At 40.9% G+C, this 11,727-nt stretch overlaps 1 protein-coding gene across 1 annotated transcript in view; it reads right to left on the minus strand.

Moving 5' to 3' along the window:
• Nucleotides 1–11,727, minus strand: part of LOC103214091 (ATP-binding cassette sub-family A member 9-like) — a 47,221-nt gene that overhangs the window by 7,867 nt on the left and 27,627 nt on the right. Inside the window, 4 exon segments of the mRNA XM_042783538.1 lie at nt 7,913–8,033; nt 9,447–9,538; nt 10,006–10,073; nt 11,468–11,588. Of these exon segments, the coding sequence (XP_042639472.1) occupies nt 7,913–8,033; nt 9,447–9,538; nt 10,006–10,073; nt 11,468–11,588 (402 nt within the window).

An 11,727-nucleotide genomic window follows, 5' to 3' on the forward strand; every position in this document is an offset into this window, starting at 1 on the left:
GTCTCAACCTCAGCCTTGTAGTGGATGGTCAGGATGGCCCCCGCTCTGTTTCTGATGGTGGCCCGGATCGCCTGCCTAAATTGAGGTCTAGGGAAAATGCTAATCAAAGGGAATGCTCAAGGTATTCTGAAATAATAATTTTTTTTTTTTTTAAAGAAAGTTTCAGTGGACACATTTAGAACAATTCAGATTAGACAAAGGATTTCTGAAGGGATGACAGGCTTGGAAGTAGCAGTATTTATTTGGTTAGAGTTTATAATTAACATGAATTCCACTGAATGTGGAAAATAATGTTGGGTAGAAGATTGTTTAGAAAGAAAAGTGCTGAATTTCAAAACTATTTATGAGATGGTAGCAGGAAAACAGCAAATGAGGATAACTAAATTAATAATAATAATAATAACATATACTCTATAGTTATAAAACAACAGATTTCAGAAATTTCCTAAGATAATTGGAGTATATTGACAACACAAACTGTTTATTTATTTGTCTATTTATTCAATTGGAATTGAGTATCAGGTGATGTTGCAGAAGGATTTAAAGCTTAATAGTGTATTGATTTGACAAGTATAAAAATGTACCATGCATACCCAGAAGATGTAAAGAGAAAACAAATTATTAGAGTAAGTATTGGGTTCTTAAAATATTTATTTTTCTCCTCAATGAAACCTGGATGTGAAGAAACAGACTTTTTTCCCTTAACATTGCTTTTTCTGATAACATGGGCTCTCTCACTTTTTCATAACCATTTTGAAGGTCAGTAGTTACAAGATTAATACATTCACTTAGGGTTTGCCTTCATTTCCTATGGCTACAGTACAAATTACTGCAGACTTGGTTACTTAAAACACTAGAGATTTATTCCCTCATGGTGCTGGAGACAGAAGCCCCAACTCAAGGTCTTGTCAGGCCTGCACACCCTCTGGATACTCTGGGAGAGGAAGACGTCTTTGGTGATTCCAGCACCTGTGGCTTCAAGCATCCCTTGGCTTATGGCTACATCACTCCAATCTCTGCTTCTGTAGTCACAGTGCCTCCATTGCCTTCTGCCTCTCTCTTGCAAAGACACTTGTCATTAGATCTAAGGCCCACTCAGATAACTCAGTATCTCTCTGGGGAGGCCCAAGCTGAAAGCAGAGGGTTGGAGAGACACAGAATTCAGTCTTTCTAGGGCAGGAATTCTGTTGCGTTCAAGCAGTGGTACACTATTGGACGTTTAACAACTGGTTCTCTTTGGGGGAGTGTGGGGGTGAGAAGCCCTGATTTGAATGTTTGCCAATGTCCATGGGGTAAACTTCCACCACAGCTGATTTCAGGCTACCCACATGATGTCATTGAATGTAGGGTTGGAAAGAGATGCGCAGTAGCAGGCCATTGTATAGCATTTTTACCATACCGATACTTCAAGAGCAGAGTTAATAGTAAAATGGAGTAAAATAATTGGGATGCGATAAGTTTTGAGCATTTATTACTTTTGTTTAAATCTAAGTTATTTAGTAGAAAGGTTATATAAATTTAATAATGGCGGGGCTTAACCACCAACTGGACAAAATCAAGATTATCTCCTCATCCCAGAATCCTTCACTTAACTCACATCTGAAATGACTCCTTTTCCAAGTAAGGTCACATTGACAGGTCCAGATATTAGAACATGTATATGTTTTATTCAAAGACGCTCTGGTGGTGTAATGAGTAAGACATTTGGATGCTAACCAGGAGGTCTCCAGTTCAAACCTACCAGCTGCTCTATAGGAGTAAGATGAGGCAATCTACTTCTATAAAGATTCACATCCTTGGAAACCCAATGGGCGTCACCATGAGTGGGAATCAACTCAATGGCAATGGGTTTATGTCTTTGTGAGGCCTCCATTCAATACACTACAAGGTTACTACAAAAAAGCCGGGAACTCTGGTGGCATAGTGCCTAAGGCATTTGACTGCTAACCAGAAGTCTGGCAGTTCAAACTCACCAGCCACTCCTCAGAAGGAAGGTTGGGCAATCTACCTTCTGCCTCAGAAAGCCAAGGAGGGGTTGCTGTGAGTCAGATGTGACTCAACTGCAGTGCATGTATGTGTGTGTGTGTATCAAAAAAAAAAAAAAAACTCACTTCCACGGAGTGGCTAATGAGTTTGAAGTGCCAACCTTGTGGTTAGCAGTCAACTGCCTTAGGCATTATGCCACCAGAGTTCCTTATATATGTATATAACACTATCTATCTATCTATCTATCAATCTATCTATCTATATGATGAGTGTAGCTCCCCCGGGTACCCTATAATGGTGGCCTTGGAGTCATCTCTCCTTAGCTCTTCACAGCTGCATATACCTCCAGGTGCTCTCTCACTGTCAGGTTGGGCTACAACACGTTCTCCTGAGGACAGTACCCTAGGAACCCAATGGTATCATCTCTGCTGCTGCCTTTCTAAATCACCTACACAAAGAGTTCATTCTAAGATTCTGCCCAAAATTATGTGTGTGTTTCAGTGATACCCTCCTCTTCATACACAGGTGCTCATAGTGAAAAAAATAAGTAACTAATCATTTAGCTTTAAAACCATGATAGATGCAAAAAGTCATATATCCCACATTGTTATATTCTTCCATTATAGTTTAGAGTTTATTACCAAAGTCATCATCATTGTCAAATTCAAGGTTGTTTATTTGATTGTCCATTGCTTGACTTCATTCATCGATCCAGTCATTCAGATAAGGATATCCTTTTCCCACTGGTAAAATGTTTGTAATTACAAAATCTACCTCATAATTTTATTGTGAGGATTGAATAAGACAATGGTGGTCCAGCAGTAGTGAAATTCTCCCCACTTCCCCACCACTGACTCCCTGCAGGGACATGAGGCAATGGCTGGAGACATTTTGGTTCTAACAGGTGGGGGAAGGTATAACTGCTATCTAGTGGGTAGCACTGGGTAAAGTAGAGTGTCATTGAAAAAGAGGAAGACCCTCAATGAGATGGATTAACACAGTGACTCAACAACAGGCTCAGACATAGCAATGATTGTGAGCATGTCACGGGTCAGTCAATGTTTGGTCACTTGAGTCAGAACCAACTCAATGGCACTGAACAACAACAGTGCGTAAGAACCAAGGATGCTACTGATTATCTCATACAGTGCATAGGACAGCTCCCCTCCACCACAAATAAGGAGGAGTCCTTGTGTCCAAATGTCTATAGTGCCCTGGTTGGGAAATCCTGAATTAAGGTAATAAATGAAATGCTCTTAACACTATATCTGGCACATAAAGCCAAACCAAAACCAAACTCAATACCATCAAGTTGATTCCAAGTCCTAGAGACTGCCATTGGGTTTCTAAGGGTATAAATCTTTACAGAAGCAAAATGCTTCATCTTTCTTCCACGGAGCAGCTTGGGGGTTTGAACCACCAATCTGGCACATGGTAACCAATAAGTGCATGATAAAAAAGACAAACCAAACCCACTGCTGTCGAGTCCATTCTGACTCAGAGCAACCCTATAAGACTGAGTAAAATTGCCCCACAGGATTTCCCAGGCTGTAAATCTTTGAAACAGACTGCCTCCTCTTTTTCTGTGGAGCGACTGGTGGGTTTGAACCTCCGACCTTTTGGTTAGCAGCTGAATGCCTTAATCATCGTGCCACCAGAGCTCTTAAGTATGTGATAGCACAGATTATTTTCACAAGCCATATACTATGCTATGGATCATCGTTAATGTCTACCCAGTGTTTGTTGTGTGCCCAAATCTAAACATTTTATGCTTTAAATTACTTTATCCTTATAACAACTCTATGAGTTAGGTGTAATTTTTATCATCCTTGTTTCATTTATGAGAAAACTTTGACTGATATTATTTTTACTGTCCCTGTTTTACAAATGATAAAACTGTTTTTTTTTTTTTTTTTTAATTACTCTTTCTTTACAACAAGAAAACTCAAAGATCCTGTGGTGGGAAGGCAAAGGAAAGCTGAAATGAACAAGGGGTGAGAGAGTGGTGTGAAAGACAGACATGGGAGACAGAGGCCAGACCAAGACTGGGGAGCCTTCCTCGGCCATGGTGAGGATTTTAGATTAATTCTAATGGACGGATAGGAAGCAGGAGTGTGACATGGTCTGATTTACTTTTTAGAAAGATGGCTCTGTCTGTAGTACAGGCAAGAACAGAAAGGAAAGACAATTTTGGAGACTTCTGTAGTAATCAATACCATGGCACAACTTCTCTTCATGAACACCCACTCTGATGTTGACTTTGTGTCAAATTTCAATATCATCTCCCCTTTCAAGTCATATTCCTTTGGACCTCTGTCCAATCAATTTGTCCAACTTAACCTCGACATACTACCAAGAGGTATTCAGGCATTATTCTAGTTTTCACTTTGGAATTTGGAAAGTTATTCATTTTTCTCTAACTTAGGATATCTGTTGTCCTAACAAATCCTGGGTCTATTAACACTATCCCAGCATCATTGCTATGCTTCATGAATTTATTGGATCTGTGGTAACACCCTCAGATGCTCAATTTTTGTATTGTTGCTGGATGCACCATTGTATCACCTGGGCCGGAGATACCCAATATTTATATGTGAGCTCCTATTCCTATAGGCTCTTTGTGAAGACCTATGAAGTCTTACTTGACATGACAGTGGTGCATGGTATAACACAGAGTAAGTCAGTGGGATTCAACAAGTCCTTGGGATACATCAGTCAAAAATCCAAAGATCCTTGAGCTCAAGGAATATATATTTCCTTTGAATGTCTACAGGTGTCTCTGAAGATAGTCCTGATGCTCTGCTCCTGAAAGGTCACAGCCTTAAAAACCCTATGGAGACATTTTATTCCATACACACGGGGTCATCATGAGTCAGAGTTGACTTGATGACAACTAACAACATAGAATAAATACTATGTATCCTGTCTCATCAACTAAGGAGCTCTGGTGGCATAGTGGTTAAAGACTGGCAGTTTGACCCATGGGAGGAAGATGAGGCAATCTACTTCTGTAAAGATTTACAACCCTGGAAACCCTACGGGGCAGTTCTACTCTGTCCTGTATGGTCACTGTGAGTCAGAAATGACTTAATGGTAGTGGGTTTGGTTTAGTGGGTTTTTCTCATCAACTAAGTATTTTTTGGCACTAAACCAAAAACCAAGGAAGATGGGGCAATCTACTTCCATAGTGACACTGCCTTGGAAACCCAAGGAGGGGTCGCTGTGAGTCGGGTCCGACTCCACGGCACATAACAACAACAACAACAACAAACCAAACCAAAACCAACTCACTGCCATTGAGTCAGATCTGACTCGTAGCGACCTCTCCTTGGGCTTCCAAGGCAGTATCTCTACGGAAGTAGATTGCCCAGTCTTCTTCCCAAGGAGTGGCAGATGGGTTTGAACTGCCAGTCTTCTGGTTAGCAGTCAAATGCCTTAGGCACTGTGCCATGAGAGCTTAATTAATATCCTTAATTTCATGCATAAATCATGTTGATTAATAAGAAAAAATCATCTTTGTATGTTTATGATTGTCATCATTAGCCATTGTAACTAGTTCATTCTAAGCTTCAGTACCATGTTTCTGTGTGTTTTACCGACCTGCCCGTCAGTTGGTTTTGTGTCTCCAGTTATCGTAATAGGTGTGCTTTTACCAGCTCCATTGTGTCCTAGCAGCCCTATAACTTCACCTGGAAGAAATAGATACAATCAGAATTATAAGTTCAAATAATAACAAAATAAATACAACAAATACCATTCAAGGGTTCACTATGTGGCAATCACTGTGTCAAATGTGTTATGTACATTGTTACATTTATCCTTTGCACACACGCCTACCTCCCTAAGAGTTATTAACTTCATTTTATACCTGAGGAAACTCAGGTTTAAATAAGAAAACTTGTTCAAGATCATGCAGCCAGTTAGAGGCTAAGCTGGAATTTGGAAACAAATCTTGATTCTGAGACCCATTGCTGCTTACTGACACCGCCACAAAATGAGCTATTCATTAGTCTTGAAGAACAGGCTACTATTGCTCTGCCATGGTCAGTTCTCTCTGTGCAGCGTCCTCTGTCATAGAATTAATTACATTACCTAGAAATCTATGAGGAGCCCTGGGGCCACAGTGGCTGAGCGCTTGACTGCTAACTGAAAAGTTGGCGGTTTGAACCCACCAGCTGCCTCTCAGGAGTAACATGTGGCAGTCTGCTTCCGTAAAGATGCACCGCCTTGGAAATCCTGTGGGTTCTACCATCCTAGAGTCGCCATGAGTCAGAATCAGCTCTATAGCAGTGGGTAGAAATCTATACCACCCTTCTTTCTTAGCAAAAATACTGTAATTTAAATGAAACCATCTCCCTATGCAAAGAGAAAACTTTGCTACAATGAGAACTGAAGCTTTAAATGGGATGGATCCACCTTTGCCTGTTGATAGACTGGCTGCCTTCCTTGTTTATTAAGAAATAGCCCCAGATTAGGTATCATCATTCCCTTCTGAAGACCTAATCTTCAGAGGTCCAGGTCGATCTCTTAACTGAACTCTGTTTCCAACCTTTCTTAACACAAAAAGAGACATTTCTCATGGCCATTTTTCTTCTTCTTCTTCATACAGCAGTTTTTCCTTTTGCCTGCATATTCCTTCTGCAGACAGCTGGTGATGATGACTGGTTTCTGTTAGGACAACACCTTGGTTTCAGCCTGCTCCACACTCCCTCTGCCCAACCTTTCCCTGTTGAAGACCTTCCTTCCCCAAACCAGTTGCCGTTGAGTCAGCTCCAACTCATGGTGACTCCATGTGCATCAGAGTAGAATTGTGCTCCATAAGGTTTGCAATGGCTGATTTTTCAAAAGTAGATCGCCAGGCCTTTCTTCCAAGGTACTTCTGGGTTGATTGGAACCACAGCCAACCTTTTGGTCAGCAGCCTAGAGTGTTAACCATTTGTACCACCTAGGGACTCCCATCTTCAAGCACACTGTCCTAGCCTGTGTCCATCCAGCAGGTAGAAGAGTATTTACACTGTATCATGATTTAGGCAAGCACGTTCTTCCTCGGGGAGTACAAACAGGGAGATTCACCAAACTAGTAGGTCTGTCAAGACACACACTCATAAAACCAAACAATAGGAGCTCTGGTAGTGTAATGCCTAAGGCACTTGACTGATAACCAGAAGGCTAGTGGTTCAAAGCCACCAGCCACTCCTCGGAAGAAAGGTTGGGCAATCTACTTCCGTAGTGATGCCACCTTGGAAACCAAGGAGGGGTTGCTATGAGTCGGGTCCAACTCGATGACACATAACAACAACAACAACAGTGAAGAATGTCTGCCTTGAGCATTGTGCTATTTTAGGAAATATCCATATGGGATCTAATTGACAATGGCAACTCGACAGGTTAGATAGGAAACTTAGAGAGAAGCGAGTTTGTGTGAATGAGGGAGGAACAACTCAGAAAAAGAGGCTGAGAATGGATGCACAACTCAAAGAATGTAATCAGTGTCACTGAGCTGTACATGAAGATATTGTTGAATTGGTGTATGTTTTGCTGTGTATATTCAAAACAACAACAACAAAAATAGAAAACAGACACATACCCATATACACAAATGCATGCACACACACCTCAAATTAGTTTTATGATCTGAATTTCTTAGAGAAACTTTATTCAGGTTCTAAAGCTCACAAAATTTTACTTAGGTTTTGTTCCATTTACCTGTACTTACCATAACTGTGACTGAAAAATAAATGAACGAGTTAATGTGTGTGCACGTGTATGTGTGTGTATGTATCATTTGCTCACTTAGCTATTGGGGCATTGTATACCAATGAAGTCACGTAATGAAAACCTCCAATGTTTTTCAAAAATTCATGTTCTGAAGCTGTCCTCTGAAGCTGACAGAATTATTTGGTGAAGAACATTCTTGTAATTCTACCTCATCAAGATCCAGGGCAGTCGCAGCATTAGCTGTGTTCATTCTTTCCAGCTGACCGTCTTCATCTGCTCCTTCTGGCTCTTCTGGGTTTGGAAAAATTTCACTTCTTCTTGGAGAAATCCTAAAATCAAAACAGTATGAAACTATCCAGTAACTGGCTAAAAACCTAGTTGCAAAGATAATGTATTTTTGGTAAACTGTTAACTGTTCTCTGGGTAGATGAAAGACTGTTATTACAGCAGCATCTTTCTCCCAGCACACATTGCCTGCCTGTCAAACAGCTTCATGTCTTTCACCAACATTACCCTCACATCACCTTTGCTTCTTGACTAAGTGGAATTCTCTTTCTCTAAGATGACTTCCTTTTTTGAATAAGACATTGCACATTTTGGCAAAGGAATTGGGGGCTGGGATGCATGGACAAAGAAATCTAGGAAATGTAATTTTAACATGGATAGTTTGGAATTCTGAAGCACAGTAGCTTAGAACATTTGAAATCATACACGTGTCCCAGAAAAATCCTGGACATAGCATCATCACGTTGTTATTGCTGTTAGCTGCTCTTGAGTCAGCCCCTGACTACGGTGACCCCCTGCACAACAAGTTCGGACTGCTGTGCTCCACAGGGTTTGCACTGGCTGAGTTTTGGAAGCAGATTGCCAGGCCTTTCTCCCTAGTCTCTCTTAGTCTGAAAGCTCTGCTGAAACCTGTCCAGCATCACAATAACATGGAAGCCTCCGCTGAGAGACAAATGGCAGCTGCACTTGAGTTGTGTTGGCCAGGAACAGAGCCTGGGCCTCCCCATCAGAATCACTCCTTCCTGATTGGTCTCTCTGATAGCAATTTCATCATCCTCACCACTAGTGACTGCTGATTTCTGCCTCTCTCCCTTATGGCACCCCAAATGAATGCTGTCAGTTGATTTCCTAAAATCTACCTATCAACTTGCCATTCTCCTGTCCTACCATCTACATTAGACAGGAGTTTGAGTCATATTGTATGATGTAGGAAAAGTGCTTAAGATACCCCTGGGTCTGTTTCCCATTACGTAGTTTGAAAACTGACCCTATGCTTCCTTATTTCAAGACCATCCATTTCTACCTTCTGCTTAATTTTCCATTATCTTCCACCCCAGGCCTTCCAGTTCTTTCCAGCTGCCTTCTCAAATGTGCAGGAGCATTTCAGCCTTCATACATGCTTCCTTCCTCTGTTAGCTACACTTACCGATTATTTACCTACACAGACCCATCATCTCAAAGATTCTATCGCTTGCATGTGACTTCCCTCTACCATGCCAGTTAAATTATGGTCGGCTTTACATTTTCAGTGCCTCCTGCATGTTAATATATTTCTCTCACTGAGTTGTATGCTCATTACAGTAATGTACCATGAATTACAATGATTTTGTGTTCCACAAGTCCCTTAAACACAGACTGCTGTAGCACTTTTTACTTAATTAATCCAGGCAGACAAAAACGTCTTTAAACAATGAATATTAAAATAAAATATAACATTCTATTTGAATTTTTACAACCTGAACACAGGATCTTTTCTTGTTAATTTCTTCCTAAACTTCATTTCCAGGCACCATAGAACAAAAAGGAAAATGAAAAAATGAAGGTAAGACTAGGGAAAAAGAAAAACAAAATTAGCATCAACACAGAAACAATTATTTTAATATTGGAATTGGTTTGAGGAATTTGATCGTATAGAGGATAGATATGATGATATTTTCACAAGTTTGAAGGACAATTTAGTTAATAGCCTATAAAATTCTCAAAGTTGGCATCACTGCTGTTCAGAGAAAGCATGACAGAACTAATAGTGAACTGATACTGGTACTGGTACTTCCATATACTCAGGCCATTAAGAATTTGGGTTGCACATTTGGCATGAGATGATCATTTTAACAATAGTGGTCCAGATTAGAAAGCTTGTGTGTGTGTGTGTGTGTGCACTCACATGTGCACATGCAGTGCTTCAGAGGCTCAAGATGCCCAAACCTTTTAAATTTGATGCAATTAACAAAAACTCAAAATATGCAAGTATTATGTTCCTGCATGCCAAATGTTTAAATGGAAATGACTTCTCACTATTAGCAATGCCAGAAATACCATTTGAGATTCTGAAGGTCCTAAGTAATGCATAGAGTCAGGAGAAATCAGTAACATGAGGAGAAAAAGTATTTGGATGAACCTTGAACTTTTGCTAAATTTCACCCCATTTCAGATAAATACTGTCCATAATTAGCCTTGCCACCATTCCATTCTATGTCATTCTCCCTCGTGTATCAGGTAAAAGCAAATGTCTGACTGCAGTCTGTCTTCCTTGCTTCCACGTACCATGTTCAGAATCAGTTCCAGGCTCCCTGCCCTCTGCCCTGTTTTTCAACTCTCCTCCTCACGTACCCTGCTCCATAACATGGAGTTGATCAACCTGTTTCCCTCCCATGTTATTGGCACCTCCCCTGTTGTGCTGGCTCTTCCTCTTCCCAGCCTCTAAATTCTGGAGTTCAAGGCCAGGGCTTTGGCACTCTTTTTATTTCCACTGATACTTCCCTATAGGTTATCTCATTCATTCGCATGGCTTGAAACGCCTTCCATATACCAAAACACACTGCCATCAAGTCAGTTCCAACATACAGTGACCCCCATTGGGTTTCCAATCTTCTTTATAAAAGTAGATTGCTTCATCTTCCTCTGTCAGAGAAGCTGGTGAGTTTGAACCACTGACCTTCTGATTAGCAGCCAAATCAAATACATAGCTTCTGTCTTCACAAACTCTCAAGCACTGAAGTCCAGACTTACGTAGCCAAATGCTTTCCTGACACTTCCCTGTGCATGTCTCGTAGACACCTTAAATTGAACATGCATGCAGTGGAGGGTTATCCGGTAAGCAAGGTAAGCATGGTCTTACTTGTGCTTACTTACTAATCCGTAGTGAACAATTTCCTATTTTTTCACCACATCAAAGATTCTGCATCTAGGTATAGCTGTCGTCTGTCTCCTCCCAAGCCCACAGCACCTTCCTACAGAATCAAAGCCTCTCTTCAAATTTATAATCCTTGACAGTAACAGGGTACTCAGGAAGCAAAGTAAACACAGGCTTACTTGTACTTACTTGTTAATCAGCAATGAGTAGTTTGACAGCATGGGCTTACTTATACTTATTCACTAATCTGCAATGGTTCACTACGGATTAGCAAGTAAACACAAATAAACCTATGCTTATCTTCTTACCGGGTACTCCACTCCTGCTAACATGTCCAAACCATCAAAAGGGGGCAGGCATCTCTTCATCCTCACACTAAGGCCTTTTGCTCCTAGAAATGAGGGTGATCACAAAAACTAAACTCCTCGTGCCTTGGCCTTGCCTCTGACCTTCATAAGCCCCCTGAATGAGATTAAGACCCTTGCTGTGTACAAAGAGAGTTGGATTTGCAAAGACAGAGGCTATATATTTTGCCCGGTGAAGGACTGTACCTACAGTTTTACAAAATCGAAGTATCAAATGGCCACCCAGTTCATGACCCTGGGACATGAGTAGACTTACTTGCCTCAAAATAAATTAATAGAGAGCCAATCAGAGTGAAGGGTGGTATTAACAAGGTGGATACCAAGAGCCCTAGGAATCCATAGTTATTTAGGTCAATAGCAATGATTGTGAAGATGGTGATCTAAAACAAAGTATAGCAAAGTGTCACTGGAGGGTTGTTGTTGTTGTTGTTGTGTGCTGTCGAGTCAGCCCTGACTCATAGCGACCCCTCCTTGGGTTTCCGAGGCAGTATCACTACAGAAGTAGGATTGCCCAACCTT

The sequence above is a fragment of the Orycteropus afer genome, unplaced genomic scaffold, assembly GCF_000298275.1.
Source record: "Orycteropus afer afer isolate SDZICR_OR568_19922 unplaced genomic scaffold, OryAfe1.0 scaffold00018, whole genome shotgun sequence".
Lineage (NCBI taxonomy): Eukaryota > Metazoa > Chordata > Mammalia > Tubulidentata > Orycteropodidae > Orycteropus > Orycteropus afer.